This window comes from Diabrotica undecimpunctata, chromosome 6 (assembly GCF_040954645.1).
Source record: "Diabrotica undecimpunctata isolate CICGRU chromosome 6, icDiaUnde3, whole genome shotgun sequence".
Taxonomy (NCBI): Eukaryota; Metazoa; Arthropoda; class Insecta; order Coleoptera; family Chrysomelidae; genus Diabrotica; species Diabrotica undecimpunctata.
In genome coordinates, this window is record NC_092808.1 from 24,814,689 (window position 1) to 24,835,905 (window position 21,217).

The 21,217-nt window shown below is 33.7% G+C and overlaps 1 protein-coding gene across 1 annotated transcript; it reads right to left on the reverse strand.

The window, feature by feature from the left end:
- Positions 1 to 12,319: 12,319 nt before the first annotated feature.
- LOC140444261 (homeobox protein B-H1) lies at positions 12,320 to 18,490 on the reverse strand. The gene is made up of 2 exons (XM_072536005.1): positions 18,183 to 18,490; positions 12,320 to 12,554 (listed from the first exon to the last, which is right to left on the reverse strand). Exons 1-2 carry the CDS (start codon positions 18,488 to 18,490, stop codon positions 12,320 to 12,322), a joined length of 543 nt encoding a protein of 180 aa, XP_072392106.1.
- Between the last annotated feature and the right edge of the window lie 2,727 nt (positions 18,491 to 21,217).

Consider the following 21,217-nt stretch of genomic DNA (forward strand, 5'->3'; position numbering starts at 1 on the left):
AAACTTCGTTTGTGACCTCTTTTAATGGTGTGTTTTAACTGATCGATAGAGAACAGAAAGAAAAAACAAAAATAGTATGATTATTATCTAAAATTAGTATGATTATTTAATCATACTATTTTTGATTTTTCTTTCTATTCTCTATGGATCAGTTAAAACACACCATTAAAATATGTCACAAACGAAATTTTACTATCAATAACTAAATTTTAAAATGTATTTTTTTCATTATTTTATGTTATATTTTAAATGTTTGTTATTAATGTTGAGTGTCATAGCTTTATATAAATAATCTCGACGACTAGTAAGTTACACTGACAATTTATGATATATTGTAAATATTTACACATTCTTCTAATTACAGTGTCTTGAAGAAAGAATAAAATAATTCCGAAAGCTAGACCAAAAGTCAAAAGAGTGTTTCTGTAACATCCCGGCCAAACTTTGTATATAACCATGCGTATATATATATATATATATATATATATATATATATATATATATATATATATATATATATATAAAGACAAAAGCATTCAATCAATGTATACTCGCTCTAGTCACATATGGCGTTCAAACCTGGACATTTATAATGGAACTCATGGAAAAGCAGCACAAAGAGAAAGATGAATGAACAAAACAAAAATGAGGGATATCTCAACACAAATAACAAAGCCTAAATAAACATTCAAGAGATTGAATAATATATGTACATACTGGAGACCATGGACCCACCAACTGGAAAGAGGAAGACCGCAAATGAAGTGGACAGCTACATTAAAAAAAAAACTCTGATGCAAACTGCCTGTGATAGAGAGGCATGGAAAAAGGAAGAGGAGACCTATATTCAAAGGTTGCTATTTAAGGCTGTTATATTATCAGTTTTACTAGAGGGTTTGGAATCACAGGCACTTAATATTAAAAGAGGAGTACGGCAGGGATGCCTTTTGTTGCCCCTGCTTTTAAACATTTACTCCGAAAAAATTATCAGAAATGCCCTTTCTGAAAAACAAAAAGGAATAATTGTGAACGATAAACTCATTAATATTTTGCGATATGCGGACGACACAGTGCTCCTAGCATCTACTCAACAAGTTCTTCAAATTACTTTGGATATTAGTTAAACTGGAACGCAGAGAGCCAAGCTGAAATTAGATCCAGAATTGAGCAGACCAGAGAACAGAGACCTAAAATTGAGATTGCGGATCTTCCTACTTCACTGCTACGTGTTCTCGATCTTACTTTATAGATAGTGTCGAGTCTTAAACTGTGAATAAAAAAGATCTAAATCGTCTTGAGGCTTTCGAAATGTGGTGCTATAATAAAATTTTAAAAGTTTCTTGAGTGGAGAAGATTCGAAACCCCACAATACTAGATTCTCTCGGCAAGACTACTGAGATTATAAAAAGCACCAAAAAGATAAAGACAGGAGTACTTCGATCATCTAATTCTTCTTCTCATTGCGCCGTCTCCTTTCGAAGGTTGGCGATCCAAATGGCAATTGTAGTTTTGGAAACTGCTGCGCGAAAGATCTCTGCGGATGAGCGGTCGAACTATCAGGTCTTTCAGCCACGAGTTCTGGCGTCTTCCTACTGATCTTTTGCCCTGTACTTTTCCTTCCAGTATAACTTGAAGTAATTCATATCTTTCGCCTCTCAGCACATGACCCAAGTATTGCATTTTCCTCTCTTTGATTATTCTTAGTAATTCTTTTTGTTTACACATGCGACGAAGTACCTCAACATTAGTAACTTTTGTACCCATGGAATCCTCAACATTCGTCTGTATATATACATCTCAAAGGCATCTATTCTTTTTTCTATTTCAGAGTCCATTGTCCAACTTTCACAGCCATACAGTAAGACAGAAAAAACGTAACATCTGATCATTCGGATTCTAAGCTGTAGACTAAAGTTTGATCTTTTAAAAAATGTTTTAATGCTCATGAATGTTTTCCTTGCTTGTTCGATTCTTGATAGGATTTCTTTTTTTGGATTACACTGACTATTGATATTTGTTCCCAAATATTTTATGGAATTTACCTGTTCTATTATTTGACCTTTGGCATACACCTGTACGTTTATTGGTGTCTTTGAAAATACTAAAGTTTTAGTTTTGGAAACGTTTAGATGTAAACCGAACATTTCGCTGTAGTGAACTACCGCATTTATTATTAACATTTAATTACATTTAATTAGAGATCCCAAATATAGATTGCTACAAAATATTATGCAAGGGAAAATAGCAGGCTAACGCAGTCCAGGACGAAGAAATACTTCATGGTTGAAGAACTTGCGAGATTGGTATGGCGTTGGAAAATTAAGATAGCTACTTTGGTAACCAACGTTCTAAAAGGACATGGTACATAAAGAAAAAGATAAATATATAGAAGAATTGGACATCCTGATGTTTGAATTCTAGTCCGAACTAATATCATGACTATCACAAGAATCAATTTTGTGTAAAAGAGCATTTTTTAAAGCCCTATCAAATGTATGTTTTAATGATTCTATGCTGTGATAATGATTTTAATGATAAAGGCCGAAAATTCTTCTATTAATCAGTAAACAGTCTTGGAATTCGCTAAATAATAACATTGATAACCAACACACAATTATAGAATGGATAATTGTCATTCTGATACTTATATCACTAATAAATTCTTTGTGGGACGCTGCTAGCCTTCTTCAGTACGAACGTCAATGTTTTACTGCATAAACTCAAATCATTTGCCACTACTACAGAAAAGGCCTGTAGTAGATAGATATTTTTTGTACTATAGTTATTTGACACAAGACTCTAATTTTAATTAAATATACGTCGATTATTAAAATTTTTAACTTAAAATAAACAACAATAAACAAGTGTACATTACTCATGCGCTACTAAATTTTCGTCTATCTTTATGACTAGGATTCTTTGCAGATTTTACAAATAAAAGTAATATTTATTAAATAAATTACAAATATATAAATAATAGTCAATATATCTGATGCCTGCATCATTGTTTTTCCATAACGTTGTTCCATGTGAAGTAATAAAGGGAAAGGGTTTGAAAGCATATAAAATGGGAAATACTATAATTTCCTTCACCAATAAAATAATGTTCTGAAACTATTTGCCTGTGGCATGTTTCACACGGAATGTTATGGGAATTAACCACGGTGATTGTAATTAAAATTACTTTTTTTTGTTTTAACGTTTTGATTTCCAATCCGGAACTTTTAGTTTTTTTTCTCGCATTCCTTATGTCATATATGACCGTCGAATTTACTATCGTCTATTCATCCTTTACCTATGTTTTCCACGCCTTCCAGAGTCCTGAAATTTCCTTCATTTGTTGCAATATTTCCTCTCTTAATCCCAATTTCCTGAATTTGTTTCTCTTGAAACCTTTTTCTAGGCTTTTTATTCTTGTTCTTGCTCTGCTTCTTTTTCCTTGTCTTTTGACATATAGGTATCACTTTTTTTATAAATCCATTCTCGTCCATTCCAGTTACGTTTCAATACCAATTCAGTTCTTTTTTCAATTTTTTTATTGGATTCTGTTTTAACTTATTTCCAATATTTTATTTCTCTATTTGACTTGGCGTCCCAGCTATTTTTTTAGTTATTTATAACCTATTTCGAGCTGGCATGTAGGAGTGTTGGTACTGTGTTACCTTTTTCCCAGTAAAGTATTACGTATTACATAGTATATTCTCAATATTTTTTTCCTATTTTCAATTTCTGTTTAGGTTATGTCTAACTTAATGTTTTCGTCCTGCCTTTCATTTGTACTTTCCCACCACTTTTCTCTACTTAAGTACTTCTAATAATCTTTAACAATTTTTTACATATTCTTAAGGCTGTTTTAGCAGTTCAAGCCAACTGCGATTTGAAATGGGCGTATCACTTACTTTTCTACACTGCTTACGCGAGACCATCTTTACTCAGTGCCGCCGGCCGACGGGTAGTTTAATGACAACAAATACATTATTCTCCATTCAAATTAGTTTTAACACGAACTAACTGACCGTACGTTCATGAGATTTGACGTCACGAAGGCGATAACGATGAAACTAAGCCCAATGATGAGTAACGCGTTTCACTATTAGATTTCAGTATTTTTAGGCAATCTTCTTTAAAGTTGGAACACGCTTTTCTCGATTATCACTGGACACAGAAAGGTGAAACAAAAATCAACGATTACAGAAAAAAAAACTCTTTCGAGTGATGGGCGTAAAAAGTTTGGTTATAATAGAATGTTAAACAGTATATTCCAATTTTTCAACAGAAGTTTCAAAAAAATAAAAAAAGTAAAACCATCAGTTTAAAGGCAACATAATTTCGAATAACGTGTCCAAATTTCGAGACATTTTGTCAGTAAATAACAGAGAAAATACTGTCTCTAGGTTTTGATGCACCGATAAAACAGCCTTAACTATTGCATAGTGTTGCAAAGTACTTTTCGCACTACTGAGTTGTAGTCTATGAAGTTAACATATTTGTTGTTTTCCTAATCAATATTTTTTTCATTAATATTTTGGCACTGAATGCTATTTGTCCGTTTTCTAGTTTTTCTCCTATCTGTTCTTAGTTTCTTTCTATTGTTCTCGTAAAAAGCTTAATCACTACTGATGATAGACATATATATCTATAGAGTTAATGCACATTAATTTGTCTCGTTTCTTGTGTATTAGAATCAATAAGTTGGCTTATTTGCGAATTTGCTTATTGGAAGAATGCGAATTCTCTTAGCATTTTGTTTGTTCTCCATGCTTCTCTCATTAGTTCCATCCACCATTTCTTTCCTTCTTTCCTCATCCACTTTATCATATTTTGGAATCCATTTTATCTGCTCCATTGGTTTTTCCTACTTTTATTCTACTTATTATTTCTTCAATTTTCAGTTCTTATTTCTTACATTTGGTTTTCGTGTGCTCTTTTGTTATATGGTTCCCTCTGTCTCCGCTTTTTAAGTTTATTGCTTGCCTATTTATTTCTGTTTATAATATTATTACATTAGGATACAGAATGGGAAACAAAGAAATCAAAATACTCTGTTACGCAGACAACGCAATATTGATAGCCCAAGATGAAGATAGTCTGCAAAGGCTAGACCACAGATTTAACATAAGAGCAAAAGAATTTAATATGACAATTTCATCTTAGAAAACTAAAACAATTGTAGTCAGCAAAGAATCAACCAAATGTAAAATATAAATTGATGGCATCAGTATTAAACAAGTAATGGAAATAAAATACCTGGCAATTACACTGGCTAGCTATGGAGACCTGGACAAAGAAGTGAGAGATCAAGTACAAAAAGCAAATAGACTGGCAGGATACCTTAATAACACTATATGGCAAAACAGACACATTAACACTGAGATGAAGTCAAGAATTTATAAAGTCAGTGTAAGACCAATAATGACATATGCCTCGGGGACAAGACCTGACACAGCCACAACTCAAAGGCTACTGAAAACGGCAGAGATGAGAGTATTGAGAAGAATTACAGGAAATACGCTGAGAGATCGATAGAGAAGTGAAGGAATTAGAAAAAAATGTAACGTAAATTGTATAAATGAATGGATATAAAATAGAAAAAAGAATGGAATAACCACATAAACAGAATGGAGACACGTGTCGTCAAAATAGCAAGAGATAAGTCACCAATCGGCAGAAGAAGTATTGAATGACCGCGCAAAATAGGGAGTGAGAATTTTTCATAGAGGTATTAATCCGCCAATGAACAAGCAGAATTGCTTATAAAGATGAAGAAAAAGAGGAAGAAAAATATTATTACCACACCTAAACCTAACCTAACCTAACCTCTAATATTTCCTTTTTATCTGTAATTCTGTGGTAATGTTTATCTCTTACACTCCTCATTTCTTTTCTTTTCTTTCTTCTTAGACTTTTGTGTCAGATACTTCTGTTATCTCTATTATTTTTGTTTAGTAATTCGTCTAACTTTTTCAAACTCTCTTTTTTCTTTTCCCTACCAATTCATTAACCACGTTTCTATATTTTTGGTATTCTTTTTTGTATTTTCTCTATTGTACTATTGTATTTTTTCCATGTCTTTTTTTTACTCACTTCGTGTATATCTGACATTTTTGATTTAGTTTCCTTGATCTTGGAAGTATCTTTTTATGCTAATAATGGTTAGTTATGTTAGGTATTCCTAATTTGAACTAATTTGTCCTTTCTTTGGTATGTTTTTATGAGTAATAAAATATTTGTTTAAAACTATTTATTAGTTCGTCCTATTTCTGTATCATTGATGTGATTACTCGTTGTTTAAAATTATAAATTCATATCGGCTCTATATTGCTAACTTGGTATATTATAGCATATAGTGAAACGATATCAATAATAGTAATGAGATGATATCAATAAAAAAGGCGGTACTAATAGTTCCCACCAGAAGTACTGTACTAGTATTTTAATTCGTTAGTGTTGAGAAGGCGGAACTTGTATGCTACTAATTGATTTATAAGTACTTCCTCTATATTTTTAGATTTGATTTGGCACAATTTGTAAAACAGGTACCAGCCATATGATTCACTAAGAATTTATTGGACGTGAGCATTTTTGAAGGTTAGACCTGTACATTTTTTGTTTTTTTGTGGTAGTTGAATTTATCAAGTAATACATTTTTTACAGAAATAATGCAATATTTTAATTTTTACTATTATGTACTGTTATTTTTAGTATTAATGTGAATTATTAGTATTGGGTCTATTGAATAAAAGTAAGTTTCCTCCGATAAGGTAATACTGGAAAATCATTCTGAAATTTAAGTATATACTTCTAAGTTTTAACTTATGCTTGTAAGTATTTACTTTTAAAATTGTCTTGTGATGTTTTTAAAGCTGCAAGACAAGTTTTAACAAGTTTGTAAACGTCGCGTGCGTCGTTGAGATTTCTGTGTAGTAGTAGGTACATCCACGTCAGTTAAATTTTAGCGCATAGTCATGTCGTCGTCAAGTGAGGAAGAATTACCTGTCGAAAGTGGCTGTCAAAGGCTTATATTTGTAAAAATATTGAAAAATCATACGATTCTTCTGAACAAATCAATGGTTCCGGCAATTGTTAAAAGTAAAGAGAAGGTATGGAACGGGATAAGAGATCAATTATTAATGCTTCTGGTACAAGTATTACTATTGACAAATTAAAAAAAAATCTCAATAACATGAAAACAGATGTAAAGAAGAAAACGGATAAAAATATGACTGGTAACAAAAAAATTAAATTGCGCGAGTGGGAAAAAGAATTTCTGGATATATTGAATTTTGAAAAAAAAAATCCAGTATTCACGAAAATTCCTGCGGGATGTTCCATTGGAACTAACAATGGAGAAGCGAACAATCTAGAAAATACTGGATCAGCTAATACCAATTCACAAATACCCTCATCTATAGGAACGCTGAAAAAACGCCCAAAGAACAAGACATTTAAGTTAGAGGCCGATGAAACGGAAAGTTTATCAACACAAGAGTTGCAACGACTTGTTCTTCTTGAACAATTAAATGTTGCTAGACTTCAAGCGCAAAGGGAAAAACTTCTGATAGAAAAATTGACAAATGTTTTGCCATATCGAATTCCTGAAGATAGCTTTGGAGCAGAAGTGGTTAATAATCGCATCGTATCACAACTACGAGAATACATAGACTTGTAATGTATTTGTAATTTCCAAATATGTACTGCCATTTTTAATGTATTTGTAATTTCCATATATGTACTGCAATTTTTAGTTTCACATTTTTTGTTTTCTTAATTTTGTATTAAAAGTTTCTGTGTATTAAATAGGTATCAAAACAAAAAATACTTGTTTTATATTGTAGTGTCTATGGCACAAAAATTGACAATGATATTTAAGTAAACAAATTAAAAACAACGTTAGAAAATTACAAAATCAAGTAAAATATTGTTTTTAAATATTATTGTTAAATATTGTTTCCACTATTAATTGGCGTTTTGCAGCTCCTCTTTGACGAATGATATCTACTTCCGCTTCATTGTAATGTACATCATGGAGGTCCTGTGGGTTTTCCCGTTCATTTTCGGATAACTCAAAATCGTCCCGTAGATATTTGCAAATATTATGCAAAACAGCACAACAAACAATGATCTTTGGAACTTTTGCCAAAGATACTCTTACTTTAGACCCTAATATAGGAAATCTCTGGTTTAGCTGCCCAAATACTCTTTTAATTATCACCCTTTCTCTGGAATGAGTGATATTAAATAATTCCTCGCTTCTGTTTTGGGGGTTTTTGAATGGGCATAATAACCATGGAGAAATTCCATATCCACTATCTCCAAGGAGGCAAAAATTGCCTCTAAAGCTATGTATAACTTGATAAATCGAACTTTGTTTCCAAATCCTCGAATCGTGAACACTTCCAGGCCATTGAGTGTCCACACTTGTAATCACTTTATTTGCATCACACGTTATTTGTACATTTATGATAGGAAAACCTTTTCTATTAATAAATTCGTCACCAAATTCTGAAGGTTTTTTAATTTGAACATGGGTACAATCCAGTGCGCTAATAACGGTAGGTATTTGGAATCGATTGGCCCACTTTGTCCTTGCTTCTTCCATACCTTCCAGGTCAGACGGAAACTTTATCCACTGATGTGATTTCTCAAAAATTCTGTCAGCAACATTATTTATGGTTTTACATACAGTCGTATGGTGAACGCCGAAATCTTCAGCAATACCTGGTTGAAATCCAGTATCACTAACGTATCGCAGAAAAATCTCCATCCTTTGTCGAGAGCTAAGGGCACCTCCTCTGGTTTCATCTAGCTGTGGCAAGAAATAATCTGATAGAAAGTCTATACTTTCGCTTTCAAAACGCAATAGAAACTTAGACTTGCTGGGACTTACGTTTTTTCTTTTCATGTAGTGTTTATGTTTACGAACATATATAAAGTCAGCCATAATTATAATAATCGAAAAATGTTTGGAACTACCACTCTACTAGTGTAAGTATGCATAAACTACTGGCGTAAGTATTCATTTAAGATTCCCTAACAAATATTAAGGTATTACTTACTAATTGTAGAATATCCTTCTTTTTATTCAACTAAAAAGAAGTAATAACTGGAAAAAATTTTGTGTAACCTTATACATTCAGTAACTACTTGAAAATAAAAGAGATTACTTATTGCTCTAAGTAAACTCTTTTAAATAAAGTAATTACTGTTCTTTTATTCAATTAATATTAACTAAATACTTAAATACGAGGAAGTAAAAGCAAATACTTATTTTTATTCAATAGACCCAATACTGGAAAAACATTCTGAAATTTAAGTATATACTTCTAAGTGTTAACTTACGCTTGTAAGTATTTACTTATAAAATTGTCTTGTAAGTTTATTTATATTTGCAAGACAAGTTTTAACAATTTTGTAAATGTCGTTGAGATTCTGTACAAGTAATCAATGTTGTCGTCGTCAAGTGAGGAAGAATTGCCTATCGAGAGTGACTGTCAAAAGCTTATATTCACTAGGAAACCTGTAAAACCTGGAAAAAGTTCCTGTAGCTGGCTGTATACCATGTATCACAAAATTTTTTTATTTCAAATCTTTAGTAAAAGGTATAAATAAAATACCCAAACGGGCTATATCACAAATACAGAACGTTTTCGGAATGTAAATTCCATCATCAGTGTAACAAAGTGTACATGCTATGAGCCACTAAAATATATGAGTGAAAACCCTTTAAATGTTATAAATTTACAAATATGTTAAATTATATGTTATTAAAAATTAGGATGTTTAAGTTACCCTTGGAATTGGTAACATGGCAACTTATGGCTCTACATCGGTTACTTGGTCCTGAGACAAAGTGTTTCGAGAACCTGTTGATAACAACTCATTCAGATGGATGGCACCATGAGAAGAAGATTTTTTTCCCTGCATTCCCAACTTGCTCATATTTATTATTATTTTTCAGTTATGTTTCAATCTGTTTGGGGGAATATCTATTGCTTTTTTCTTCTGTTTATGTGTTGTGTTATGTTTATTTTTACTTGAATATTTTTATTATTTCTACTTTATTGATATACGAAAATGGTTGCGTTTCGATTTAATTTGAGTCTCTTACCACTCCCTGACACGTGTTTCTGGGTCTTCCCGTCATCAGAGAGAGCTTGTAAGAAAACTCAAACTAAACCAAAACGCACCGACTACTCTAGCAATTATAGAAAAAATAATTACCAGAGTATGCTACTAGAGACATCTAGTAATGAAAGATGAAGTTAAATGTGTCGATAGCAATTAAAGTAAACTGTATACTCACGCTTAATCAAGCCATTAAGAGCGATGCTGGGAATATTTATATTCCACTATGCATCAACAATTTACTTATATAAATTACCATCTTTCTTGTACTCATTGCGTCGAGTAAGAACGATAGATATACGAAAATGGTTGCGTTTCGATTTAATTTGAGTCTCTTACCACTCCCTGACACGTGTTTCTGGGTCTTCCCGTCATCAGAGAGAGCTTGTAAGAAAACTCAAACTAAACCAAAACGCACCGACTACTCTAGCAATTATAGAAAAAATAATTACCAGAGTATGCTACTAGAGACATCTAGTAATGAAAGATGAAGTTAAATGTGTCGATAGCAATTAAAGTAAACTGTATACTCACGCTTAATCAAGCCATTAAGAGCGATGCTGGGAATATTTATATTCCACTATGCATCAACAATTTACTTATATAAATTACCATCTTTCTTGTACTCATTGCGTCGAGTAAGAACGATAGATATACGAAAATGGTTGCGTTTCGATTTAATTTGAGTCTCTTACCACTCCCTGACACGTGTTTCTGGGTCTTCCCGTCATCAGAGAGAGCTTGTAAGAAAACTCAAACTAAACCAAAACGCACCGACTACTCTAGCAATTATAGAAAAAATAATTACCAGAGTATGCTACTAGAGACATCTAGTAATGAAAGATGAAGTTAAATGTGTCGATAGCAATTAAAGTAAACTGTATACTCACGCTTAATCAAGCCATTAAGAGCGATGCTGGGAATATTTATATTCCACTATGCATCAACAATTTACTTATATAAATTACCATCTTTCTTGTACTCATTGCGTCGAGTAAGAACGATAGATATACGAAAATGGTTGCGTTTCGATTTAATTTGAGTCTCTTACCACTCCCTGACACGTGTTTCTGGGTCTTCCCGTCATCAGAGAGGTTGCGAAACGCAACCATTTTCGTATATCTATCGTTCTTACTCGACGCAATGAGTACAAGAAAGATGGTAATTTATATAAGTAAATTGTTGATGCATAGTGGAATATAAATATTCCCAGCATCGCTCTTAATGGCTTGATTAAGCGTGAGTATACAGTTTACTTTAATTGCTATCGACACATTTAACTTCATCTTTCATTACTAGATGTCTCTAGTAGCATACTCTGGTAATTATTTTTTCTATAATTGCTAGAGTAGTCGGTGCGTTTTGGTTTAGTTTGAGTTTTCTTACAAGCTCTCTCTGATGACGGGAAGACCCAGAAACACGTGTCAGGGAGTGGTAAGAGACTCAAATTAAATCGAAACGCAACCATTTTCGTATATCTATCGTTCTTACTCGACGCAATGAGTACAAGAAAGATGGTAATTTATATAAGTAAATTGTTGATGCATAGTGGAATATAAATATTCCCAGCATCGCTCTTAATGGCTTGATTAAGCGTGAGTATACAGTTTACTTTAATTGCTATCGACACATTTAACTTCATCTTTCATTACTAGATGTCTCTAGTAGCATACTCTGGTAATTATTTTTTCTATAATTGCTAGAGTAGTCGGTGCGTTTTGGTTTAGTTTGAGTTTTCTTACAAGCTCTCTCTGATGACGGGAAGACCCAGAAACACGTGTCAGGGAGTGGTAAGAGACTCAAATTAAATCGAAACGCAACCATTTTCGTATATCTATCGTTCTTACTCGACGCAATGAGTACAAGAAAGATGGTAATTTATATAAGTAAATTGTTGATGCATAGTGGAATATAAATATTCCCAGCATCGCTCTTAATGGCTTGATTAAGCGTGAGTATACAGTTTACTTTAATTGCTATCGACACATTTAACTTCTTCTACTTTATTGATTTCTTCAGCGATCTGCTTTATTTTCTTTTCTTTTCTACTGTACTCTTCTGATTAAATAATTTTTTCCCTTAACCAAGTTACTTCTGATAATAAGTTTTTGTTATTTTACATACGTGAACCATTTTACCTGCTTTCAAACACAAATAAATAAATTAATTAAAATCTGAAACAAGTAACTTGTATCTACAGTTGGCATCCATGAACATAGGTAACGTTATGGAAAATAGCTGCAGCAGCTGAGCTTAAAAAACTACAGGGTGATTGAGTAGTATACCTTGGAATACCGGTTGGTGGACAGCAAGGTGGTGACTCTCCATTTCCTTTATGGATTGCGGCGCTGTTTAGGAGCTCTTTTTCCACTGAAGCTTGATGGCGAAGCTGCTCCAATCGCAACTGGTTTTGCCGTTTCCACTTGGTTCTGCAGTGAACAAAAACCAGCGGTTACTAAGATTATAGTTTATATTGTTTGGATATTATGTAAATACCGATGAGTTAAAAACAGTTATAATATAAAGAATATCATATTAACAAATTTTTTTTCGTGGGAGAGTGTCATATAATAGATAATAATATAGAATCAACAAGATATTTACAACAAATGGGTAATAATTGAATTGTTTATTGACAATAATATATACATCTGATTAAACAATGCATATAAAAAATATTGCTCGCGGAATTAAATAGCGAAGCGGAAACAGTGAGATAAAGAAATGCATCTTATGATCTCTAGTTTCTACTACCTACGTTAGATAGTAGATAGGCTTATCGTGTTCTTTTCGCAGTATTTCGCAATTTGTTAAAAAGATCTGCTTTTTCTTCCCCAATCCCATCTTTGACCAATCACTTTCTGATGTGGTCAAAACAAGTTAAAGTTAAACAAGATCTCCGAATGATGACAATGATGATAAGATGACTTCAATAATTACTATTTATATAAACAACATGGGAAACGGTACTATTTAAATACAACTTAATCGAAACAAAATGAAGGCACTAGTCTTGGCTAATATTCATTTTAACAAATTTTTATTGAAGAAATCAAAATTACCTTTGTGCGAAAAGATTCGGGAGTAAATATCTGGAAAGAAGTTATGAGTCTTAAGCCTGGGGTTAGGTAAATCATGCAAGAGATGGAAATGAAGGAGGAAAAGGAGTAGTAACATCGTAAATAAAGCACGGTTCAGTTGGTTCCGGCTGATAGCACCCTGTAAGGGCCACTGTCTCAGTTATAGAGGAAGAATGCCCAATGGTCTTGAAGGGAGAAGACACCGATATCTAATCTGGCGGATAGAGCAGAAGGACCAAAAGGGAAAATTGGCTTTGTTCATCATCATTCTAGCTTTACAACCCTGCGTGGGTCCTAGTGTCCTCAAGAATTTCTCTCCAGTCTTCCCTATCCATCCCCTTTCTCCGCCAAGCACGTATTCCCATATTTCTCATGTCTTCATCGATGTTATCAAGGAACCTTGTTCTGGATCTTCCCCTTCTTCTCTGACCAATGGGTCTATCACGGAGCGTTTTTCTAGCAGTAGTCTTAACAGTATAAAGGAGAGAGAGTCTCCCTGGCGCCACCCAATATTTGTTTTAAAAGGTTCAGACAGTTCCCCCTAAATTCGTACTCTACATTTAACTTTTTCAAGAGTTAGTTTTGTTAAATTTACTAACTGATTTGGTATTCCTAGCTCTTTCATTGCTTTGAACATTTCTCTTTTATTCACAGAGTAGTAGGCTGCTTTGTAGTCTATGAATTTGTGATGAGTATCAAAGCCATATTCCACTGTTTTTTCCAAAATTTGTTTCAGGGTTGCAATCTGATAAATTGTCGATTTACTACCTCTGAAACCAGCCTGGTATTTTCCTACTATCCGTTCTGCATATGGTGCTATACGGTGACATAGTAATGTGGAAAATATTTTGTATGAAGAAGATGGTTTCAACGTAGTATTGGGAGAACGAAACCGATATTGAAATAAAAAAACTGGGATTTGGTGATACCATTAAAAGTCTTGTTAACGAAAAAAAAAACAATTTTATCAGAAATACCGGAAAGAATACCTTAGGACCAGAAGACAGGTAAAAAACAACAAATAAAGCAAAACATAATATGTGAAAAAGAAATGTTCTGAGATAAATAACCGTAAGGGAAACACTCAAGCTAGTAAAGCATGGAATAGACGATAAGAAACATGGAAATATTGCGTTAATGGAGCAGATAAATGGAACAGACAAACCCAACAGTTTTAATTGATAACTTTACAGAAGTCTACATATCCCCTACATAAGTTAAAAAGGCAACCCAACAAATGAAAAACTCAAAGGCGCCTGGACACCGGTACCATTCCGATAGAGCTAATTAAAGAAGCTTCAGGAAACTTGAAATATTTTTATGCATTATCGCATTTTATGCGATGTCTAAAAGGAGAATGGAAGCCAATTGAATGAAAGCACGCTTTAATTTCATCGATATAAGAAGGCAGTAAGTCGGAGTGTAGATATTACCGAGATGTCAGTGTTTTGGGTTTCATTGGACCTCTACATGAAAGAATTATTTAAACTCGAAATTCCCTGTCTTATCTAGTCCTCTATTGTTCAACCTGATTATTACTGAGCTGTAAAGACGGCAAGAGACGGTTCCCCAATATGAAGACGATCAGTAGGAAGACCACGAAAATGATGGAACGACAACTTACTGAAGGCACATTGAAAAAGAGACATAGTCATGTCAACATGTCAACATAAAACGAAGAAGAAGAAGAAAATGAATTGCTGGAAAAGAAGCTGTGGATTTTTAAGCTCTAACATATAAGAAATAATTAGGTAGGACATAGGATGCAAGTAGGAGACAACATTCTCGATACCATTAATAGGAAGCACCTTATGTGATATGCACCTCCAGAAAATGAAAGAGAGTATACGGCCGACAAGAGTGTGGCAGTAGACTTCCGTTGAAAGAAAAAATGAGAACGACCAAAGAGGACTTTGTCCATTCGAAATCGTTGGCACAAAGCAAGTGACAAACTGCTTGGGCTGTAATAGACTCGCTCTGTATGCATTTATGTATAATAAATACACTTTGACTGATGAAAAATGTGACACTAAAGATCATTTCTTTCAGAGAAATGATTTTGAAAGAAAAGAGAAGTGGGAAAGACATGTAGTACCCAGGGCCGCCGCTAAGGTATTGGCCGCCCGTGTGCAACTTAATATTTGCCGCCCCCCTTCCAACACTTTAGACATACATACTATTATTTAATAATTTGTACATAGATAAAAACATTTAGACTAATCTCCATGATCCAACGTCCATATATTATCCTAATGTATATCCTAATGTATATCCTAATTTATATCCTAATGTATATCCTAATGTATATCCTAATATCCCATCCTAATATTCTAATTTAAACGTCCTTTATCCTAATTTAATAACCATGATCCAACGTCCAGAATATGTATATCCTAATATCCTTATTTAAACGTCCATTTAATTAAAATAAACCGTGAATAGAAACATAAACACATAAAAAAACTAAAAACGCACTTTTCTGGCTTTCGTCTCGGAAAACTTTTTGACAATATCTTTAATGTCCAATTTCGCACACACTTCATGTTCTATAGATAACATTGCTAAAGCAGAAAATCTATCTTGCTTCATTGAGGGTCGCAAATAGTTTTTAAATAATCTGAAGTTTTGAAAACGACCGCTCACCCGTAGCAACAGTAACAGGTAGAGTTAGGAATATACGTACTATTATAGTTAAGTTGGGAAATGTTGATACAAGATTATTTTCGTAAATATATTCAAGAATATCACTAGGATTTTTTTCTGCGGAAAAAAATGCTTGAATAGCTTTAATTTCTTCATATAAATTGGTTGCACTAATGTCAGTCTCTGAGCTGTTTATGTCTGTAAGGGCTTGATTCACTTTCTCACAATTGGTTTTAACTTCATCATCGTTTTTAACTTTGGTTATGCCATATATTACACTAAAAATGTCTGTGTGCTGTTGAAGTAATTGGAACCGTTCTTCAATTGCTGTTATGGCAGCATCCAAAATCTTAAAAAAAATCTTTTTTAAATGACAATTCCGGAGATAATATAGGTTCATCAGCTCCTTCATACTCAAAATGCACTTTTCTTCTTCTAATTTGTTCGGTAGAGGAGCTAGGGAAATCCTCTTCTATGTTAGCTTTTGTAGATATCTCTCTGGATTCGGTTACAAAATTTTGAAAATGTTCATCAGAACGTTTGGTTATGAAATATTGGTTATGAAATAAAATATTTAAATTATCAAGTGCATCAAGTGAAAATTTTATACTCGTATCAAACTTTGGACTTTTTTGCTAGGAAGGATTTTGCTAACGACGTTTATTTTACTTAAAATATCTTGCCACACTACAACAGAACACATGAATTTGAATTTCCAAATTTTATTTTAAGGGATTTTGCTAAAGTCCTAGTATTTATATCCCTTATGTTATCATTTTGCAATTCTTCTAAAGCATCGTATTATATTTCACTAATCTGGGTTTTTAATGGTGCGATTGCATCGATCTGACTCTCCCATCGCGTGTCCGACAATGCTTTTAATATCAATTTTGGAAGGTGCTTTAATAAAATGTTCCATCTAATATTGGAAGAAGAAAAAAATACATATAGTTCCGTACAGTATTAAAAAATTCCACTTACTCAAAACTTATTTTTATATTTTTACTGCATGTTGGTGGTTTCAGGTTCAGGCGTTTCAGCATCAGCACTCGCACTATCGCTATTAGTGTCATCAAATCCTCTGTCTCTATCCGCAGGAATATTCAATTGTTTGGTACTTTTTTCTATGTTCCAAACAATATTCCAAACAATAATATTTATTATTGTTTGGAATATTAGAGTTTACAGAATTATTTGAATCATTACTATTTAATTATTTAAATTTATTTTTGTTTTAAAAAAGTATTATCATCATTGGACTGCTTTTGGCCGCCCCTATTGTTGGCCGCCCGTGTGCGATGCACACTTGGCACACATGGTAGCGGCGGCTCTGGTAGTACCACTCATCGACAAAAAGGAAGATAAAACATGTAGGAATTATAGGGAAATTTTTTTAGCTAATACGACATATAAAGAAATGTCTATAATATTACTAAGAATATTAATTCCTTACGCAGATGCAATAGGAAAAACCCTGTGTGGCTTTAAATCTAGAATATCAACTGGACTGGTCTCAGAGCCTGATAACCTTTCCTTCTTGTCCTACGCTGGATTTTTGAAAAGAACAGAGAATACAACCACGACGTACATCAAATTATTATAGATTTTAAATAAGCGTACGATTATCTAATCAGAGATATTTTGGGTAAGAATATAGTGAAAACGGGAGTCCCTAGAAAGTTGGTATGATTAGCACATATGTACATTGAGAACTCATCCACCCAAATCAGAAATGGCACGTCAGAACCACCACATCAAACAGAATTTCAAATTAACACTGGTCTTAGGCAAGCTCCTCTTGCTTTTTTGTTGTTTAATTTTGCCTTGGAGTATGGATTAAGAAAATCACAGCCAGAGATGACAAAAAGCTTTGCTGCCCAGGGATCAAATACTAGTAGCTTTTGCTGACGATGTGGACATAATTGCACAATCCGCGAGAGCTGCAAAGAAAGTCTTCACCCTATTTAAAAAAGGAGTAGTTATAGCTATAGTTAGATCCAGATTGAGGATAAAAAAGTTATGACGATAAAACAAGTTTTAGAAGGAGTTGTATAATATTTTTTCCTATATTTCTTAATATAGGATAACGTGGTCTATTTACGGAGAATGTTTCGAGAATATCTAACTACCTGAAATAATTAAAAGACATTAGCCCAAAATATGTGCACAACTATTTTATTGAAGATCTCCAAACTAGGCAAATGTCACTTGACCTCTTTTTCCAAACACTCTCCGTTACCTTCGTTTAAATTAAGAAATGTTTGCAAGTCTTTATTATTTAAATTTTTTAATTAACTTAAATCATTTAGTATAATAAAAGTATGTAATACTTGCCTTCTATTTTGGTACCAAGTTTTCACTTGCGTTTCGCTGAGATTGAGTGCATCAGCAACATCACTTCGATCAGCAACGGAAAGGTATTTTTGACATCGAAATTTTCGTTCCAGGTACGCCAACTGAGCGTGCGTGAATGCCGTTCTTCTTCTGCGAGGTTTCCTACCTTTGGAATTTTCCGAAGACCCCGTTTGCTGTCCTTCACCTCCGGCCATAAAGAAAACTCCTTTACTGGGAGACGCAACAATTGCTGCCGCCGATGAAGGCGACGATTCGATGTCGATGTCCGTATCGGCGTCATGAGACATAGGGATGGATTCTTGGTCGGAGTAATCGGGATAAGCTGAGAAAAAGAGTATTGTTATAACTCAATGTTTATTGGTTGCCAAATTTTTGATACATCCTAGAAAAACTATCACTTATCTAAAGAAAATACGAATATTTTGCACTACGAATATGAATATGAATAAATCAAACTGGAAAAAAATCAGATGCGGTTTCTTTGTTAAATGTTAAATTAATTAAATTTTAGGGAAATAAGTCCTCCACTCACAATCGGCGGGCGAACTTTCGACACCAAATTGTCTTTGTACCTGGGGTAATCGAAGGGTCAAATTTTATTATAGGAAATTTCGACACCGCGGCGTAAAGCAGGTAGGTAGGTAATTAGCGGCGATGGACATTTGCACCCAAGCAGGACAAGCGGGTTTTCCCAATATTTATTGTCACGGCGGGGGGCGTGGCACTTGTGTACTTGTGACTAAATTATTTCAGTTGTAATTTATTTCTTGTTTGACGTTGACTTGTGCACGTATACGGATATTTAAAAAATGAGTTTGATAAAAAGTTCCCGTGGTCGAGATTTATTAGTGGTGGAGCATCATTCGTTCTCGAAACAGAAAGTGTTAAAAAGCAAAAATTAGTGGATGCCGTTTTCACTTACACCAAAACTGGTTTAAAAAAATTCAATCTTTGGGTTTGGTACAAGAATATAAGGATACAAATTCAGAAATTGGAAAATGGTTAAGGCATACGTTTGGTTTAACTTATTTAAATCCAGCAGAAGTTGAAGAATGCTTTCTTTATGATTTAATGTCATATAAACCTATAAACGCAACACTTGATATATATGCAGATTATTTACTGGAAAATTACATTTTCGATAGCGCTCTATTTCCACCACACATATGGTCTAATCAGAATCCGTCTATTGCGAGGACCACAAATGCCTGTGAATCCTTTCACTCGAGATTTAATTCTTCTTTTTATTCAACACATCCTTCTATTTTTATTTTTATTGAAAAGTTAAAAGAATTTCAAGTAGACACTTATGTCAAAATAAATAGTTTACATATACCAGCAAAAATCAAAGATACTACTGTTAAGGCTAAATTGGCATTTTTGGAGAAAATGATGGATAAACTACGATCCCAACAAATACGTAGGTTAGATTTTATAAAAGCTGTATCTTATCATTCCTATAATAGCAAATAAATCATTGTATACAAGTATATTAACGGTAAAATGTACAAAAATTAGGTACTAGTTGTATTATATTTAGATATTATTACAGTTATAAAGAAATAAAATGCACATTACTTTTATTAAAATAAATAAATTAATTAATTATGGTATTTTATTTATGTCGCAGCTATATTTATTTGGTGTCGAATATACCTGTAAGATAAAAACGGGAATTGGGGCTGGTGTCGAAAATTGCCATTAAATTTTAGTCGCTACCTGCTTAGTGTCGAAATTTCCTACGCCCCTCACAATCCGTTATAGGTTTTATTAAAGTTATAAAAAGAGAATGAAAAAAGAGAAAGAACTATTTTATGTGTTACTACTCTTACTGAATCTACGATTCGCAGATGATATTGTTCTGATTTCAGATGACCTAAAGGCTGCCAGTGATATGTTGAATGAACTCAGCGATGCAGCACGTAAAGTAGGTCTAAATATTAACTACCAAAAGACAAAAACGATGACTAATTTAGTTCCGAGCCATCGTTTAAGGGTAGAAGACGTCGAAATTGAAATTTTTGACAGCTACAAATACCTTGGACATACGGTAAAAATTAGCAGATATAATCAAACTGCTGAGCTGCTAAGAAGAATAACACTGGGATGGGCAGTATATGGAAGACTGCGTGATATTTTTAAAGGTGATATACCTATCAGCTTAAAAAGAAGAGCCTTTAACCAGTGTGTCCTGCCTGTCCTTACATATGGCGCAGAGACACTTACTCTAACAAGGACATCTACACAAAACTACAAGTGGCGCAACGTAGAATGGAAAGATCATTGTTAGGCATAACGTTGCGAGATAGGGTAAGAAACGAAGAAATCCGTAGAAAAAGTGGTGTAGAAGACATTATAAAACACATAGCCAAAATTAAATGGAGGTGGGCAGGACACGTCGCTAGAATGAAGGATAATAGGTGGACCAAAAAAATCTTGGAGTGGAGACCAAGAGCGGATAGACGAAACCCGGGAAGACCACCCACAAAATGGACTGACGACATAAAGAGGATTTGTACCAACTGGATTGCAGCAGCGCAAGATAGATCTGAATGGAGATTTTTCGAGGAAGCTTATGTTCAGCAGTGGATGACTATGGGCTAATGATGATGATGATGATGACTCTTACTGAAAGAATGTGTAACAGAATTGAGATATCGGCGTACCGCTAAATGTTGGGGATATCGTTGTTGGACAGAGTGACGAATGAAGCAGTTTTACAGCGTTTAAACAAAGAAAGAGGGGTTCTGAATACCATAAAAGGGAGAAAATTGGAGTAATTATTAAGGGAAAAATAGACAGGATACGTGGTCCTGGACGACGAAATAACATCATGGCTTAAAAACCTCCACCAGTGGTATTGAGTCAACACCAGTAGACACTATTTAGGTCAGCTGAGGACAAAATATATATCATGCGACTGGCCGCCAAACACTTTAAGAAAAAGATTCATCTCTGTTAGAGAAATACCCTTGGTATTTTTTTGACCACAATTTAATGTTTCAGAATGCTAA

Bases quoted from the DNA above. Each gene is read 5' to 3' on its own strand.
- LOC140444261 (XM_072536005.1), bottom strand. From the start codon at position 18,490: ATGTCTCATGACGCCGATACGGACATCGACATCGAATCGTCGCCTTCA. The intron at 12,555-18,182 runs GCAAGTATTACA...TGTTCACTGCAG, and splicing joins ACTTGGTACCAAAATAGAAG to AACCAAGTGGAAACGGCAAA.